The sequence below is a fragment of the Nesoenas mayeri genome (assembly GCF_963082525.1).
Source record: "Nesoenas mayeri genome assembly, chromosome: 1".
NCBI lineage: Eukaryota > Metazoa > Chordata > Aves > Columbiformes > Columbidae > Nesoenas > Nesoenas mayeri.
The window spans coordinates 192,039,867-192,059,204 of NC_137541.1; the positions used below are offsets into that span (position 1 = coordinate 192,039,867).

General features: G+C 38.5%; 1 protein-coding gene across 12 annotated transcripts in view; it reads right to left on the minus strand.

The window, feature by feature from the left end:
• CDK8 (cyclin dependent kinase 8) overlaps positions 1-19,338 on the minus strand; it is an 80,541-nt gene that overhangs the window by 8,425 nt on the left and 52,778 nt on the right. For 8 of the 12 annotated variants that reach the window (XM_080358658.1, XM_080358657.1, XM_080358660.1 and 5 more), the window contains 6 exons: positions 16,027-16,084; positions 13,135-13,266; positions 10,939-11,082; positions 8,822-8,891; positions 7,713-7,785; positions 118-215 (listed from right to left, as the gene is read on the minus strand). In XM_080358658.1, coding sequence (XP_080214784.1) covers positions 118-215; positions 7,713-7,785; positions 8,822-8,891; positions 10,939-11,082; positions 13,135-13,266; positions 16,027-16,084 — 575 coding nt within the window. Of the gene's footprint in view, positions 1-117; positions 216-7,712; positions 7,786-8,821; positions 8,892-10,938; positions 11,083-13,134; positions 13,267-14,816; positions 14,922-16,026; positions 16,085-19,338 lie in introns of those variants that run through there. The other 4 variants (XM_080358656.1, XM_080358653.1, XM_080358652.1 and 1 more) reach the window with 2 other exon arrangements.

A 19,338-nucleotide genomic window follows, 5' to 3' on the forward strand; every position in this document is an offset into this window, starting at 1 on the left:
ATTGTTAGACAGTAAGTATTTAGCTCAATAATCACAAACATATTTATAGCAGAGAGAAAGCACACATTTCTGAAGCATCTCTGGACTGACTGATAGATTAATAAACTGACCACTTACTCAGATGTGGGAAGAGGATCTTCTAAGAAATAGGGATCCTGCATAGCCTGTTCTGAGGTAATTCTCTTTATTGGATCCATAGTGAGCAATTTCTGAAGCTGTCAAAATAAAACATAAAAAGCTCTGCAATCCCAAAACTGTTTAGAGAAACTTCACTGTATTATTCCTAAAAGATGAGCTGCTACGAATGTGTCTGAACTCAAAACTCTAACCATAAATGGCATAACCACACTCTCCTCTCTCATTGAAATAGTAACTTTGTTTTCCAAAGAACACTATTTTACTTCCACAGCCCAGGACACTCAGTTCCAGTCACAAATGTTTTAACAGAAACACTGAAAGAGCTTGCATGGTGTACCAGCAGCTTTAATCATAGAATACTTTGGGACGAAAGGGACCTTCAAAGTTCATCCAGTCCAACCCCCTGCAATGAGCGGGGACATCTTCAATTAGATCAGGTTGCTCAGAGCCCCATCCAGCCTGGCCTTGAATGTCTCCAGGCATGGGGCATCTACCACTTCTCTGGGCAGCCTGTCTCTGTGTTTCACCACCCTCATTGTAAAAAAATTCTTCCTCGTGTCTGGCCTGAATCTCCCCTCCTTTAGTTTAAAAATATTACCCCATGCCCTGTCATAACAGGCCCTGCTAAAAAGTCTGTCCCTATCTTTCTTATAGGCTCCTTTCAAGTACCAAAAGGCTGCAACAAGGTCTCCCTGGAGCCTTCTCTTCTGCACGCTGAACAACCCCAACCCTCTCAGCCTGTCCTCATAGGAGAGCTGTTCCAGCCCTCTGATCATTTCTGTGGCTCCTCTGTGCCCCCTCCAACAGCTCCATGTCTTTCCTATAACGAGGTTCCAGGGCTGGACACAGGACTCCAGGTGGGGTCTCACCAGAGGGGCAGAATCACCTCCCTTGACCTGCTGGCCACGTTCCTTTTGGTGCAGCCCAAAGTACAACTGGCCTTCTGGGCTGCAAGAGCACATTGCCAGCTCATGTCCAATCTTTCATCCACCCGTTCCCTCAAGTCCTTCTCTTTAATGGTCTGCCAACTTCCCACAAGAATATGTAACATGCACATATTTAGCCTGATTTCTTCAACTAGACTGCAGTTAACAGGAAGCAACATCATATCTGTCTAAATTCAAATAATTCTTAGCAATTAATAAACAAAAGTGATGCCATGTGCATTACTGATCACTACTTAGTATTGTCATGTTAGCAACAACTCCGCTGTCATCCACAGTACTTTAAAGATGTTACATGAAGCCACTCCTTCGAAAATCTTCATGTTGTAAAAGAAAGGAGTAATCAACATGTTCAAAAAACTCACCTGGCCAGATAACTGGTTGTCACCCACTCCAGTGTGTGCTTGTTTATTCTGATAAATATGGACTCTCAGACATATCTGAGTGATCCACGCTGCTCAGAAGAGCAATTGTGCAAAATCTTGAATTTTAGTTGATTTTTTTTGCATGACATGATGCAAAATACTCTAGAGAAGTATAATAAGCCGCCTCCTCCATTGCTGTTGCAATATTAGCGTAAGACTTCAGCCTTTATCTTTGTATTAATAATAACTGAAGAATCAAGTATCAATTACATGGGGAAAAAAACCCAAAACAACCAAACAACAAAAAACATGCCCCCCTAAACCTTGAAAACAACAACAAAACCCAAACAACCAAACAAAAATCCCCCAAACCAGATAAACAACCAACCCCCACAACCACCATAAACTGTCATGTACTGATAAGGATAATGGCTGAAACACTGTGGCAAAACCAGTTCATCCAGCCACAGGAGATGATACATTCAGTATAGGGTGAATTGGGATTTACATATCAAGAACAAGAGATGATACATTCAGTATAGGGTGAATTGGGATTTACATATCAAGAACAAGCTAAAGAGCCGCAGCTCAGGCCAGCAGGCGATATATGAGGTAGGGGACCTGCCGGAGGGCACACAGCTTCGCCTTCTGGTACGCTCAGCACAGCACAAAGGGCAAAGCTGAGGCCCTTCAAGATGGCCTGAGACTTGTCCACCCCTTCCCCCCAGACTTTTCTCTCTTTCACGATAACACCTCCACACAAGGCTAAAAGTTGTGCAAGCAGGCAACCCAGAGGGCTATAAAGGCCCACCTGGTGCCAGCTCTGGCGGCACACACCATCCTGAGGACCACTCTGCCCACCGGTCTCACCGCATGAACTGAACAAGACACCAGAGGACACCGCACATCACTGGATCTGAGACTGCGAACTCCATCACACATACAACGGAGCCATAAGGCCAGTGAAATCTTTCTCTTCTTTCTTTCCCATACTTCTACCTTTATGCTTTCCCTTTTATAAGTAACATAGCAATATAACATCTACAGCCCTGCATATGCCGCAAACTTTTTATGTTTCCCAATTGAACCTACAATAACGTAAATCCTTCTGCCACCAAATCATACACCATTTGGACCAACCTGCAAAATAAAAGCCTTTTGTTTGTGGACCTTAAGTACTGTGTGTACTGTTTTCCAACCAAAGGGGACCCAGGAACCTGAGTCACTTCTCCCCCCAACTCATACCTGAGGGCAGGACATGACACAAACAAAACAAAAAAACTTTCCAAAATGCCTGTGCTTGTTAAAGACAATGAAGATGACCATAAAGTATAAATATGCAGAAGACAAGGCAAAGTATAATGTTCTACAAAACAGCTGAACTGATTTCAACTAAAAATCCAGCAAAACTTTACACTTTGAGAAAGCAGCTCTTGTTCTCATCAGCAAGCACTAACAGAGGGCTAAGAAGCGCACTAGGTATTGCTGTCTGATGTCCAACTTTCAAAAAGGGCATACAAGATGTTTCAGTAACAGACAGGAGGGCAAAAATCCTAATGTAATAAACAAATGAAAATTTAAGAAGAGAAAACTGACCTAACCAAAGCAAAGTGAAAAATTTCTATAAAAAGTGCTATAAACATTGCTAATTGGATGGATATGCTAGGAGAAATGCTTAGGATACACAGTCAGGAACTCCTCTTGATTAACTTCAAATGCCAGTAGCACACAATAACAGTCTAAATTCAGCACAATGTTAAAGATTGAAAGGTAATTCTGAAAAACATTTTCACTGTTTGTACTGTTTTTCCTCCTCCACTTTCATTTTCTACCTATGTAAACATTTCAGATGCTGTCTGGAATTTATAGACTTGGCACTGCAGCATCTCAACAGTGATTTTCAATAAAGAACACATTAGAAACATTATGCTGTCTCCATGGGTGTGAAGATTTCTCTCCATTTTAGGAACTGTAAACCAGAATGATTTTAAGTCTAGCACTGAATTGCAGTGATGCATTCCAAAAGTAAGTGCTCCTTATTCAAAAGGTGTGGTGTATGTGCATATTTCCCCATCCACCCAGCAGTTTTGTGGAATACAGCTGTGCTCAACAAGCAACATATACAGGCAGAATGAGATAACATTCAGATACTACGCAGAAAAAGGAAAATAGTGTCTTCATGTTTCACCACAGAATACAGTGTCTGAGGCAAAACTACACCATGATGCTTGTCAAAGACAATGATCACAGATCTTCCAAAAAAACCCACTACACTGTCAACCTATAAGCGGGTGGTTGTTCTGTTTGCTTTTATCATGGATCTAACAAAATATGCAGAAATGACACATGCAAATAATATTCACTTTACATTTGCTATTCATACTTTTCATGGGACTAAATTCACCTTTTAATAGTGTCATCATCTATGTCTGAACCGGCCACCTCCTTTCACCAGCTATTAAGGGAGCACACACAAGCACAGTGCTGACCTCCACGCTGCAGGTAGCTAAGGTTAGGAAAGTACATTTTCTCTCCTCAGCCTTTGGTTTTAATGGCACGGTTAAGAATATAATAAATATGTATTACCACCATCAATCCAGTTTTGTTTTTCACATAATCAATAAGGATTCACAATAACCTATTTCAGCTCTCTGAGTCTGCATGTAGTCTTTGTCTCTCAAACAGCTCAAAAAGCAATCCTGGGAGCCAGAAAAGGGGAAGGTGAAAAATGAGAAAGAATTGCCAACGGGCTGAAAAACATCACAATCAAAATAAAATTGCAAAATTCTGGCATAATTTCTGGCAATTAGGTTATTAGGCTGTCCATCATATGCTGACAAGATGTGAGCAAATCTGGTCATAATCAGCAACAGAAAACAGAAACCACAAGAAAAGTTTAATGATTGCGCAACTATTATCACACAGGGGAACAAAACTCCTACTGTGCCACTTTGTTCACATGCTAACATAGAAGTGAATCTTCCACGTTATTACAAATATTTTCTGTTTTAAAAACTGTTTGATGAAAAGACCACCTGGCTGAATAACATAAAAATGCATGAACTTTACTGCCAGCAATGAATGGGACAATCACTACAGTTCATATGGACCAAAGAAACAAAATAGAAGATGAAGCATCACTCAATTAAGCAGGGGTAGCAGCTCCAGTGTATCCATTTTCTAAGGCATAAACAAATAAGTAGAAGAAAAAAAATGAGGAAAGTGGAAAAATACGTAAGCTGCAAAAGCAGGAAGGAGCCAAAGTTGTCTCACATTAACACATCAGTTCTGCATGTGAAAAGCAACCGTGTGTACGAATGCCAGTAAAGAGGAAAAAAATCTGGTTAACTCAAGTTGGGAAATCAAAACATTTAATTTTTGGCAATGACAACCATCTCTGGATTTACTAGTCCTAGAATTATTAGTCCTGGCATACTTTACAATAGTAGATGTAAACAAGTTTTTATAAATCTGTTCTGAAGCAGAGAGTAAGAAGGGCTGTGAGACAGCTTGTAGAACAGTAAGATCTCAGGCTATCTCTGGAAGAGCTGGTACCAGGAGACTGGCTGAACTTGTTCAGGCGCTGGTACAGGGGCCCATCAGCAGTTCAGCTGAGTCTAAACAAGAGTGGAAATCTATGGCACTTTCTGATCTTGACAGCGCCTGAACAGTGCTTTAAGATGTTACTTTGGAAAGATCAGGGTATTTATAAGAGGTCTGATTTTCAGTGAGTTGTTCTGACAGACAGCAGTTAGCAGAAAACTGAGAAGACTCTATTAGAGCTAATTAGCTTTGAACTTCACAGCACTTCCCTCACAATCTGTTTCTATGGGAGGAACAGAAGGAGGCTACATCTACCCTACTAAATGCCTTTTAGCTTGTGTGACACTAGCAGACACCACTCAAGTCGCACAAAGGTTGCTCTCTTGCTCTCGGTTTGTGGAGGGAAGGTGGGTAGAGGTCCAAAGCAGAACGAGCGGGTCAGACAGCAGTCTGACAACGTGTTCAGCCAGGGGTCCGCTCCAGCTCCCCTCCTGGTCCTCTTGCTCAGTGCTAACAGCTCTGACCAGGGAGGGAAGGGTGGCAGCAGCCCGGTAAAGGACACCATTCCTTGATTTTGCATTTTAACTTAACCACTGCTTTTTGGTATAAACACAGACATGCTTAACAAAAACGCTGAACGCACTCAGACAGTTCACCCTGTTGTGATACCGCAAGGAAGAAGAGAAAACGCTGTAATAAGTGTTTTAAGCTATTCCTGTGTAATTATCTCGTGTCTAGTTTTGTTGTCCTATTGAAAACAACTGCGAGACTGGGAGAGCAGTTGAGAAATTTCAGGTCAGTTTGGCTAGAGCGCTCACAGTTCCCAAGAGAAGCCAGTTCATTCAGGGAAAGTCTTTTTATGGACCGTGAAGTTATACAGCAAAGCCTGAACTACTCGCTTGTACCTGAGCTTTGTATTAGACCAGCAGACCAGAGAAAGCTGAGAAACAAATAGTTGAGGAATCAAGGAAGAGGAAAAGCACTTGCATTACTTGAAGATGAAGTCACTGGTCATGTTATACAGGTTGTTGCATGGAAAAGCTTTTTATCTCATATTGCCTACATATGATATGAAAATCTAATGAGTCTGATTTTAATAAGCAGAATTGACTGAGTTTGCTCAGCTATTCACCACTAGTGATAATTAGCCACTTTCAGATTTTGGTACAGCAACATAAGCTTAATTTTGAGAGCTTGAGACTCCAAATACATAACAAGTCAAATCTGTAGGTGAAAAGCAGCATGCTGGTTCTCAAGGAAGGTGGAGTTTCAGAAGTAAGTATTGATGCACGCAGCTGAATAATTTTATAGAACATCAGCCTAAAGTGGGTGATGAGACAGATTGGCAAGTTCACTCAATTTGCATAACTTATGAGTCAAAGCATTAATTTTTATTTCCAAAACCCATTCTATGCAAAACATCATATTCAACACATAATTCATGTTTTTTTGCTTTTTGAATTACTTGATTTTCAGAAATAGTATTTAGGCTTTGATAAGAACACAAAATATTATCTATTTGCTGTGTCAAATGTATCTTTCCTAGAGTCTGTATTCTCATACTGAAACATAACATCTAGTAAATACTAAAAATGCATTTACACAGCTCTGTTATAAACAGCTACATGCTAAAACCTGCATCAATTATGTGCAAAATGGGATGGACAGTTTTGCCTGCGCATAACAGGCACTCCAGTTCTTAATAGACCAACATAAACTCTTTATGCATTACACACAAATATACAGACTGCTCAGCAGCTTCCATTTCTGCTTTGATATAAAGATCCATCAAAAATCAAAAATCTATATCAGGGAGGACTAGTTTCCTTGCTTATGTAAACTTCTCTAATATTTCACCAGTTTTTCACTTCAGAGAGCAGAGACACTTCACAGTAAATGACGCGTAATGGTACAACCACCAGGTAATTTCCTGCAATGGGTACTTGATTCAGCTGGTAATACTTACGTTTTTAATCTGAACTTTGAATATGCATTCTATTCTAACCTAAAACATTTAATCCAAGTTGGAAACTTAAAGATAAGGGGATTGTCCATTCAAAGACTTAAATTCTTTCTCATCCATATATGAATTTTATTTTTAGAAACTTGAGTGTTCTTTAAAACACAGAAGAAAAGGGCAACATCTGAAACAATGTACCACAGGCACTTCTAGGGCTAAGCGGGTGTACCAAGTGTACCATTCTAACTGGAATCTTAATTTAAAAAAAGTTAGATGTTCCAGAGAGAAACCAATTGCTGTAGCAAGTTTTCATAAGGAAGCTACAAAGGATTAACGCACCAGGATAAGATGTAAGCTTAATAATGAATATGTAAGAAAATATGCATTTAGGATTTTTTTTTAAATAAAAAATAGGCTGTTACAAGCTTGCAAACCAGCAAAATGGGTAAGAGTTGTGGCAAAATTACAAATTTAACTACAAGCTTAACATGACTTAAAACCTGAACATTTCTGATCTACTTGATACAGAAACTAAACCAATGAATGACTCACAGACTCATTTTATCCATGTGAGAAGATGAAGGTTTGCAATTTTGAGATTGCAGAGTACCAGTTATCCCTAACGTCATTTATAAAACGATATAATACAATATTTTATAAAATAAAGTTAGTCACAGAATACTTGACACCAGCTCAACTCTCAACTTGAACACCCGTAACTTATATGAGGGTTTTGATTTTTTTAAGCATGCAAAAACTTACCAAGTGGAATGCCTTACTATCTGGTTTAACTTTATGTTTTTCCATATATTTGATAAGACTGCAGTTGGTATACCTAGAGAAGGAAAAAAATGTGACACTTCTAATATGCAAATCTGATACAGCAAAACTCACTGGTAGCCATGAAACATGGGTAAGAATATTTTAGTCTCCATTGCTAATTCACTAAATAGTGAAAAAGTCACAACTACCAACACCTGAGAGCTTAAAAATCATTCAGACACTACAGAAATGCATCTGTTTCACTCATACACTTGTAAAAACACATCACATCCACATAAAAACACATTTCCAACCCACATGCAGGCATCAAACTATCGCTTGGATTTAAACTGCCGTTCAGCAGTTTTGCTACTCTACGGTTTCATTCTATGTATTTCTAATGTCAGTAAACATGGGGATAAATGCTAAGCCCAGTTTAATACTCTCTCTTGCAATGTACAGGTTGCTACAAGAACATCCATGAATTCGGTTATTTGAAGAGGAGCTCAGAAATAAGGTTTCTAATTGGTTGCGACAGTATGGCAGATACAAGACACGTATATAAGAGCACAGTCCCAAATCGCTCAGCCTGCAAACAAGCAACAGGGCAGGGTCTAAGCGCAGGTATTAGACTCTGGCAACATGACAGCAAAACTCAAAGGTGTTATTTTCTCCAGCCTTCATGAGTTCCCCTGGACACCAAACCTGACAATTACACCCACTGTTGGCTGGAAACAGCATAAGGTCACTTATGCAGCTCTCACAGACAAATTGCTCCCAGTGCAACCGGTGTGAAGCAGCTGTGGCCAGCTGTGCTCAGCCATGGTCCCAGCTGTGTGGGGCCTCCCGGGCAGAGCACTGGTTCCACACCCAACACCTGCCCCCTCACGCTCTGGCTCTGGCTGCTCTCCTGATTCACATCACCTCAACAAGCCAAGTTCACCATTACAAAACAACTTTATCTTTTTTATTTTTCAGTCTAACTCATAACCATTTCATAGTCCTTGTCTCGCGTCTATACAGAAAACAGCCTGAGCTACAAGAAATTTAGGGTAGGAGAGAGAATGAAATATGCTTTCCTAAGAAAGCGCAACTCAAAGCAGACTTACGTGTTTCTCCGGAAATCTTTCATTAAAGTTGAATGTTCGGGCATCTTTTTTATGTCTTCCCAATCTTTATCTGCAAAATCAATATATATTAATAATTCTTTTTTCTTTCGCCCCCCAAGTAAAACAAAGGCTTTCCAAGTATGGCCATAGCCCTGATGTTTTTTTTGTCTGCTTCTCTAACCTCACAGTTACTTATTTCTTTGTACTCTTTGGCTCATATTCCTTCATCACCTCTTCACAATAGATCTTCTCAATACCAATACGTAAGAGGATCCAGTTGTGTTCTGATTAACTCAAGAACTTCAAAAACAAAAAACAAACCACAGCTGCCAGCTACAGTGAAGATGCCCAAAAGACAAGACAGAGGAAAAACATGTCAGGCACTGTGCCTGTACTCTTCAGGACTGTTATTTGATTTATTGAGGGACAGTTGTGATCTCGGGATGGAAGTACATGAGACTCTCACACACGCTGTCTCCTTCTACAAGATTTTCCATTCTGACAGCGCTGTCTTTAGTGACAGGAAAATGCCTGGGGGTGCTGTGCAAATTGCTGTTGTCTCAACCTAAAAGAAGTACTGTTAGCCAACAAAAGGTTAAGGAAAAGTAACATTTGCACACTCAAAGAATATTTCATCTCAGCTTCTCTGTGTAGACAAAACTTGAAACGGATTTAAAAATAAACCAAGGAAATCACTCCTGGCCCCTAGCCTTACATGTATTACAATCCGTAACTCCTGAAAAGGCTCTATAGCGCAAGTAGTTTGATTCAAGTAAAATCTTTACTAATTCTGCTTGCAAAACACTCGGAGCTCAAAAATATCAAGTGAATAAATAAATCAGACATTAATTATTTAATTATTATTTATTTAAATAAAATATTATCCTCTTGCCCTATCCCAAAGACATGTGAAACTGTTTCAAATATAGCAAGTGTCAATTAAAAAGCAAAAGTTTGCTGCATTTCGACAAGAAATAATATTTCTTGGTATGAACCAAAGACCTTAGAAAAGCAAGTTCAGACCATCAGACAGGATTATTTGAACCAATTAGAAAACAATAATGAGAGCATAGTCTATTTCTGTAAGCTACACAAAGACAACATAAAACTCAAAGAAAAGCATAAGAAAAGGATAATTTTTTCCAGGTGAAAAACAGAAAAGGACAGTATTGCTCAAAGAAGCAAAATTACGGGGGATTTTCAAGAAAATAGAAGTACTTAATATGCAAAGGCAACACTGGCAGGTATCTCATGCAGCAGTATAGAAGCAATGAAGTACATACGACACAAAAAAAGTCAAAGGGAAAAACAAGAGGAAATTGAATACCAAAATTCTAGAACCACACAAACACAAGGATGTGATAGGATGAAGAAAGTCCACCAGAACAGTAAAGAAAAAGTTTATTAATAGTAAGTGGACAACAGCAGAGAACACAATCAGTGAGGAGAAAGATAACCAAAAAGAAAAACAAGCCCCCTGTTATTCTGCCATCTGCAATCATGTGAACACTAGAAGACAAAGCATTAACTGAAAAGATGCAAGACAGCCTGTAGAAAAACAAGATATGACCAACACTGAGGGGAAAATGCAACAACTGAGAGCTACATGTATTTGTTTTGGTTCATGCATCCAGTTATTTGTTCCAGTTTGGAAAGAAATAAAACTCCTCCATATCACAAGCTTTCTACCAGGGCAAAAAATGAAATCCCTTCCCCTGCTATCAAATGCTGTGTTTAATTTAGCATAAGTTAAAACACCTGCATAATATTCACTAAATGTATAGATTTTTGTTTGGTTTCATACAGTCACTTTCCAAATCTATAATCAGCACTGAAAAAAACCACAGAAATACTCCTTCTGATTTTGAATCACCCACCATGAAACATGGTCTTTTAAAATTATAAAGCTCTGACACACGTATACGCAAAGATAATATTATCACTAATAATAGGAAAAATCTCTAATATGACCATTAGATTCTAGATTTATAACTCATGAAATAAAAACCGTGTTTGAATAGCTTTGTTGCTTCGATCAGCTGCCACCTTCATATGCAAAGAAAGCAATACAGGTATCTTTCTTTGAACAGCAGTGAAAAAAAACATACAGCATGTACCTGCAGGAAATCCCATTACATTGAATATTCTGTCCAGCTGGTCATGGTGATAAGGATTACTAGTTTTGATATCTTCTTGCCGACAATGGAATATTGGCTCTGATGTTAGCAGCTCTGCAAATATACACCCTATGGCCCAAATATCTTTAGAAAAGGAGAATAGAAAAATAAAAAAATCAAATTAATCCTTCCAAAAGCATCTTTGTGAGGTAGAATGTTAGTTTTTAGCTTATCAGAGATAATGTACCTAAACTGAAAATTTCAAGTTTCTGTAGCAAAAGCGCAACACTTCCTCGACTTTTAGCTACAGATAGAGGGATACAATTCAGTCACTACACAGGAGCTAAGAGTATCAGACAAGTTGTGTTTTCTTTGGGTTTTGTTTGCTTGTTTAAGTGTAGTTACCATTTACTGATGTAAGAAATTAATTCGATTAAGAAAAACACCTGAGTAAATTATTCAGGTAACTCTCCACACATCATAATAATGCAAATGAAGACAAACCAACCAACAATTTGCCCATTCACTACTATACTGTCCCTGCCAAGAAACGTGCTGTCTCTGATCAGCCACTGGGTTTAATAAGTGTTAAATGACCCAAAAATACAAGTCAAAATGCAATGATATTAGAATAAGCCAAAAGTTTATCTATAAAATGTTGTGGAACGAGAATAAGAAGAAAAATCGCCCTGTGCCCCGTACCTCACCCCTTTTTTTAATAACATTCATTTTAAAAAAAACCCTAACCTGTTTTAACTGTTGTGTCCCAATTTGCAAAAGCAGATAGCTTGAATTTTCCCAGTTATTTTGCCCGATTTTTTACTAGTACATACAAAGACAACTTTTAAGTTACATAAAGTAATGCTACACTGAACTTAGAATGGAGAAGAAAAGGTCAGGAACAAGGACAAAAGCAAATGATGCAGAGAGCATAACCCCATTTCTCAGTGTTTGTACACAGTGAGTTTTTATCTATGCTGAAAAAAATCATGTACTAAAGGCTGTGGCTGTCCATGCAGTTTCACATGCAGCAAGCGGAAGAAAATGCCAATAAAGTGAAGGAACGCACAACAAAAATACAGCAAACAAAGCAGTTTAAAGGAACATAAGGAAATGTATTTAATCTATAAAGGAAATATAGTATTAACGGAAAACTAAACGAAAATACGTTTAAGTCATAAATGTTAGAATTTCTGACAAAAACACCAACATAATATTAAAAAATCTACTGGTGAAGGTCTGAGGAAAGAATCTGGGGTTAGAGCAACACCATACATGCTGATATACAGCCTCCATGTTTGTGCAAAGTAAGTGGAGCATTGCAAGGGAAGTTATTTCCCTAAAAATGCTTGCCAGGTTGTAATGTATCTTTTAAACCACCAGGATAAAAACTTCCCAGTCATGTTTCCTACAGTTTCTCTCCCTTCCACAGCGAAGCTCTTCTCTCCCACTGAAGGTGCCCCGTCCCCTGTTCCCCATCCCACAGCCACCGCACCCAGCAGCGACAGCAGAGACCGGCAGAGACAAGTCAACCAAAGCTGCTAAAATTCAGGCCGATAAGAAAGAATTAAGTGGTGAGGAGGGTGCAGCATTAAGCTGATGTAACCAATGCCATCCTCACAATGCCTGCATTCTGTGAGGCTGCAGGTCTACTGGATATGCCTTGTGCATGACCCTGATCACATCTTGCTACTTCAGGCAAATTCCTGTTCACACTCACACTTTGAAAGAAGATGCAGAGTGAGGCTAAAACGCAGCTTTTCACAGCTTAGTTTCAGTGCAGTCAATATATTCTCCATTCTGTGCGTTCCTTATTTCATGTATTTATTACGCGAGATAAAAACCTCTGCAATGAAATTAACGCACTGTGCCTCAACATCATACGGATTCTACTAACAGTCTGAAGGTGCATCCATATTTTCTATAATCTCTAATAGCATTTATGAAAATCTTATGTGAAAGCTAACTAAAGATATATTGCATCGTAGGGCATATGGAGCCCAGAAATGGTTCATTCCTTTCTCTAGCCACAGACAATACTAAGTTAAACATTTTGCCAAAGTTCAGTATTTCCTCAAGAATCAGTAACGTACCTTTAACTCAGCCACTGTCCTTCGTAATATTTATTAATGCTTTGATATTTGAGTACATTTTGCATAAAGAACAAACCAGTACATTTTTATCCAATGTACTTACCAATAGCTTTGGTATAATGCCTTGCTCCAAGAAGCAACTCTGGAGCTCGATACCAGAACGTTACAACTACTGGATCCAAGTCTGCTAAAGGCTTCAGAGGTGAATTAAATAATCGGGCAAAGCCCATGTCAGCTGCAAAATTCAAAGAGAGATGCTTTAAAATTTTCTGAAAACTACCGACTGTATTTTTTTTAAACGAACTGATCGTTTACTTGTTAGCACTACCATCACTGTGCTAAATAAAAACACAAACGCACGCTGTAGCAGATATGAATTCTGTGAGTAAATTTTATTAAAGCTTTTGTAGAAGTTACTGGATGTCACCACCTCTAAAGTATATAATTATAAATCATTACTAACACGAGCCATTTAGAACAAAGAATTAACCATTGTTCTGAAAAGGTGCATCAACTCACTTCTCTCAGGACACTGGTAAATCCTGACTCATTTTACCTGATATTCTCCAGTAAAATATTCCATTATTACAGGATGGTCTTTCAAGAAGCAGCTTTTTAAATCTGAGCAAAATGCAAGTTCTGCAAAGGTTAGAATGATTTATAATACATACATGCACACCACAAAAGCTTCCTCCTCATGAAGTTAGCTGTAGCAAGATTTCCTTCACACAACAAAGCAACTAAGCCTACAGCACCTGCCTCCCTGCTCATTTTCGGTCAAGATGTATTTTCAGTCTCAAGAGATCAGTACTAAATATCATTTAGGCTATGATTTCAAAATTCTGTTTGGGGGCATTATATAATTAAAACCTGTTTTTTAGAACTGGTGGTATACAACTGCCTCAAAAGCTGTCTGAACTACCAAGTATAAGTGATACGGGGAAAAATGGGCAAAGACCACAAAATGCACCTTTCTCCCACCAAATCTCTTTCCTGACCTACCACTCCCCAAATCCCAAGAAGGAGGGACCGTGTGGTGCAAGGATATACACATGCTGAGAAAGACTTGAATGAAATGAGATGAGGAGCCATTCGGAGGGAAAAGGACCTACGCACTACAGCTCACTGGGTGAGGCAAAACTGCAGTGTAAATACGGGTCGCTAACTTGACTACGCAATCCTCAATTTTTTTTTCATAGGCATTCCTATTTATGATTGTTTTAATGCATTTAAAAATACAAACATTTTATAGTTTTCTACATTAAAATATTGGTTACTCAAGTCACTAGTAACTATGAAAAATAAGGAGAATTGTTGGCAGAAAGTGAATTTATGACTCAAAATGACACAAAAAGCCTATAAAAATGATTTTAAGTTAAATACCAGTTATGTATTTTTTAGAAAAAATTAGTTACACTGGAAAAGTGGAAGCCCTTGGTATGGGTATACCTTCTGCATTCTTTTCCTGCTGTCGTAATATCTTAAGAAAATAAGAAAGAAAAAATCTACATTTTGATAACACACTTAGAAATCCAGGGTCCCCCTCCCTCTTCCCCCACTGGGAATGGATGGCTCAGAGGACTGGTGGTCCAATACAGAATCTTTCACCTGTCCATTAACAGAATACTGACTAAATTTAGTTGTGCTCTAATGTATTCCCAAATGGATTCAACACTGTCAATTAAGAAATAAATGGGTGGTCTATGTGCAATTACAAGCAAGTAGTTGTGTACAGCAAATATCACCACCACAGTTGAACGTGAACGTGCCCCGAGGATGACCTACATTCTCAATTTTGGAAGCAACTGCTCCGTGAAGAATAAGGTAATGAGAAGAAATTTTCCTTCCCGCTGTCCGTGCTGTACCAGTTTCGTATGCAGAAGACCTCAATCTCTACTATCAATCTCAAACCTCAGAAGGGCATTAAAAACTTTCAGGGTAGGATCTGCAGCAGCATTCAGCCCTGGCCCGTTGGCTCCTTGGATTTCAAAGGGCAAGGGAAGGACTAGAGCAGCACTGAATGCTCCAAGAAAATCCTATCCTGAATCATTATACTAGTGATTAACAATATAGTTGAGATAAACAAAACAGTAAGAGTACAGAGCAACAATGCAGAAGAATAATCTCATAAAGAAAGCCAGAGGGAAGTGAAAAAGATGAACTAGCTTTAAGAAAACCCTTCCAAACAGGGCTGCATTACCGTAACAAATCTAAGTGTGCTGTGCCATCGGCAGTCTGCTATCAAAGCACTGCCACCCTAATGCACAGCCTGTAGAGCTTATTACTGTTAGACTACAGTTATTTTATATTTATTTATTTACTTTAATTTAAAACAACTGAAGTTCTACTAATTATCCTCTCACTGTGAACACTCCCACCAGAAAACGTTACGATAGTGGGGAAAGTGTTGGGTCCTTCCTAACCTGGTATACCCCAGTTTAAGCATTTAGCAGTAGTTCTCACTAAGCATTTTGGCTGAATTACTGTGTTTTCTGGACTTTAGGACCCCTTGTGTTTATCTCCAAGGGACCTGGCTATCCCTTCAAGAAAATTTTGTAGGCTAAATGCCACCTCTGATTCCATTATAAAATTTAATGTTTGTAGTAATGAGTAGTTCCCTATTTAGATTTTATAAACAGCAGCAAGATAATGTCATGGCATTACAGGGGTAAATGGAGGAAATTTTAAAATCCCATTTCTGACTCCTTCTTTCCCCTAGCTAGCTCTCATCTTTAAGCCCCGTATCAAAATCCCCCATCCCACACAAACACCCACTTAAGCAAAATATGACATTTTCCACTTTTCATTGATGAGGCTACAGCATTTCATCAGAACTGGTGCATGGGGCTAACATCAAGAAGCGAGTCACTCAGAAAACAGCATTTAGGCTAAGTGCCCAGGCACATACTAGTGACTACTTCAGGGGGTACAGCTGCACCTTCAGAACATTCTAACTTAAATGCTACACTGGGACTTATCAAAGATATAAACATACCAATTTTTACTCTTCCTCGCTCAGGACCTTCACCCATAACTAAAATATTAGCAGGTTTCTGTGGAAAAAAAAATAAATATACAATACATATACCACGACAAACCTAAACATTAGTCTCTGAAAAGTTAGTTAAGCTTTGTTTTGCCAGTTTTAAACCAAATTTGTTTTGATAAAAATGACAAGTTTCTCCGCCACAGTAAAACTGTGCAAGGACCCAGACACAGGTTTTCCCTGACTGCATCTTCCTCATGTTCTTTTCAGTGCTCCGGCACCATCCACGCTCCTTCATGGACACCCTGGGCTCTGTCCTCAACCCACCTGAGCTGGCAGTCGCCGAGCCGCCAAGATTGGTACCGAAATTGCCCTAGATGCTTTTGGCGGGAGGCAGGCCCCTTGCTGTCCCGACCCCGCGCCCCAGCACGGGGACAGGGAGCCAGCTCTGCAACATGCTTGGTCCAGGGTCATTAGGCACGTCTGCAGACACATTTGACATTAAAAAAACTCCAAACCTGAATGAGATGCAGGTTAAACATCACCATATCACTTCATACTGGAGAGCAAAATAATCTACATTACTTCTATTTACAAGTGTGTATCAGTTCAGACAGCTGCAAAACTGGAAAGCATTGTCTTCACACTCTTTTTCTCTCCATCTTCCCTTTCTTTCTTTTACTAGGGAGGTGAGTTAAGTAATTGAGCTAGAATTCAACCGGTTAGAAACATAACCACTCACTTCTTAAATCCTACATTTTCTGCTGTCCTGCTTCGCATAATCCACTCCTGGTATCTGCAGTCAGAAGACTCCTCAAATGCTAGCATGTTTATATAGATCAAACCTGCAGTGCTTATTTTGAGGGAAAATAATCAGGAAATTCACAACTAAAGCTGAAAATTTATTCTAGACTTGTTTTGAAATGGTGTGATGTAGATACCCACTCATACTGTACATCCTGGACAAAACAGGGGCTCTTCAATAATTGTGAACTGTAAGAATTATAATAAGGCTGAGCTCTTGCTCTGATTTCCCAGTTTACATTGATCTGGAGAAAAACATACCCCAAAAAGACAGTTTAGGCTACCTAAAATTTGCTATAATAAATCCTAATATCTTACTGTAATTTAGTAAACACATATGCTGGGAAACTGTCAGGTCTTCCTTAATCTATAAGGCTCTAGTGTAAAAATATTCAAAGAGACAAAAGACCACAATTTGCTATCGATGTAGTAGCGATTCACACTGTGTAAAACAAGGTGCAAAAAATTAATAATCCAGAAAAAAAATTCCTTTATAAATTTAATTACTGCTGCTTATGAAAGGCTTCAACTTGGATTTCTGAAACTGTACAATCCACGTACAAAATACATAAAAGGAATTTGAGGTGTTGCATGTTGATCAGGTTAAAGGCAGAAGAAAACATCATAGCTTGACTGTGGTGAAAGATGCAAAATATATCCCTTTATCTTTTCTACAGCAATAATAATAATAATAGATGCAAATTGTGCTGCATTAGCTCAGTGAGATGCAGAAGAACTTGTATCCCACACCACTACCCCGTTTTGTTTTCTTTAACCAAGGTATACACTCCAGGTAAGTATTGCTTCAACATAAAAAAATGCGGTATGTGGGCACGCAGCATTCAATTTTGATTCCTTCTAGAAAAGTCCTAGAAATAAACAAGCAGCATAAATCTTTACATTCAGATTTAATGTTGAAATTTAAAGCAATTCAGACTGCTAAGTAAGAAAACACGCTACGCTGTGACTCAAAAAGAGTGTATGTACATCTTTTACAAAAGCTGCTTCAATATACTGGGATGCTAATAAGCTACATGCCTAATATTTTTAGAGTTAACGATATATTACTCAGGCACCAAAATTTTTTCAGATAAAAAAAAAATTGACCGAAAGTACAATTTCTGATGCTGCATTTTCACAGGTTGATAATACTCTACAAAAATGCTTGTAACATCCTCATGATGTTTTTACCTTAAAATATTTTACTATTTGGGTGTTTATAGAGACAAGGAGCCATATTCACACAAAGACTCTATTATGTCACTTGATTAATCAGCACAGCACTGGGAAACAATTCCTGCCCCAAAGATCTTCTACTCCAAGTTCAAGGTAGGTACAGATAAGAGAAACACAAAGAGAAGACGCAGTACTGGTTAGCAAAACACACAGCTACAATTCAATTCATACTCAGATTTTTTTCTCTCAGCATTTACAGAAAACATTTAAAAATGCAGACAATTTAGAAATCCGTGTAGGAGGCTTCTAAAGCCACAAAATAAAACACAGCAACAAAAAAACCTCAAGTAGCTCCAGAATAACCATTCACAGCAGTTCACCTCTTTCTAGTGTCAAAGGCCCTTCACTGAAACAGAAGATTCTTACTACAGACAAAAATAGTGATATAGTCACAGCACTGTAAAGAGATACAAATCACAGTTAAAGATTATAAAATTAAATTTAAAAACAGAGGTCTTATTCTGAAGATTCATATTTTAAAATAATTGCATTAGTATCCTGGAACAACATTGTTAGTTTAAAGAATTTTCCAAACAAGACCATTAATCCGTATTTAAAATCAACAGAGGAACCAGAAAGCAGTTAAGGGACAGTACTGGTGTTCCTAAAACATAAGCATTTTGAGGACTCTCTGGAAAACATTTGAGTCCACTAACAAAAGTTAAAAAGTGGGTCAGAGATGCTTGTTAGATACCTTTGACTCAAGTTCATCATCTGCAGAAAAACAGCAACTTCCCAGATTTGTCTCTTTGGTCAAATTATTACATATCAGAAACTTATTAGCAAAGAAAAAATAAGAAGTCACTAGAAACAGAATGGAGAAATCTGGAAAAACTTCAGATACATTTGTTAAATTTCAGTGTGTTTTTAGTTATACAGAGAAAATGAAAGTTTAAAGTGCTTATTCCAATCACTTGGGCTGAGCAAGTGAAGAAAAATCTTTCAGCAATTTTTATACTGTGTTCTGAAAACACACCACTTCAAAACAGTTATTTTTTTATAACTGAAAAGTATCAACTTTTTAAAGTCACCCATTTTTGTTCTAATAGAGGCACATTTGCTCCAAGTAAAACAATCTGCTCACACCAGACAAATGCAAATGAGAAAGCTGTTATGATCCTGAACCAAATGTGAAGAGCCGTGCAGCGATACACAGCTGAGTACTTCAGAGACCAACAAAACAACTTTCTGACAACCCCACAGAGCAAAAGTTAAGAAAAATCACCCTTCTCCCCATAACAGCCCACCTCAGCAGCAGGGGAATAATTTATCCTCATGGAA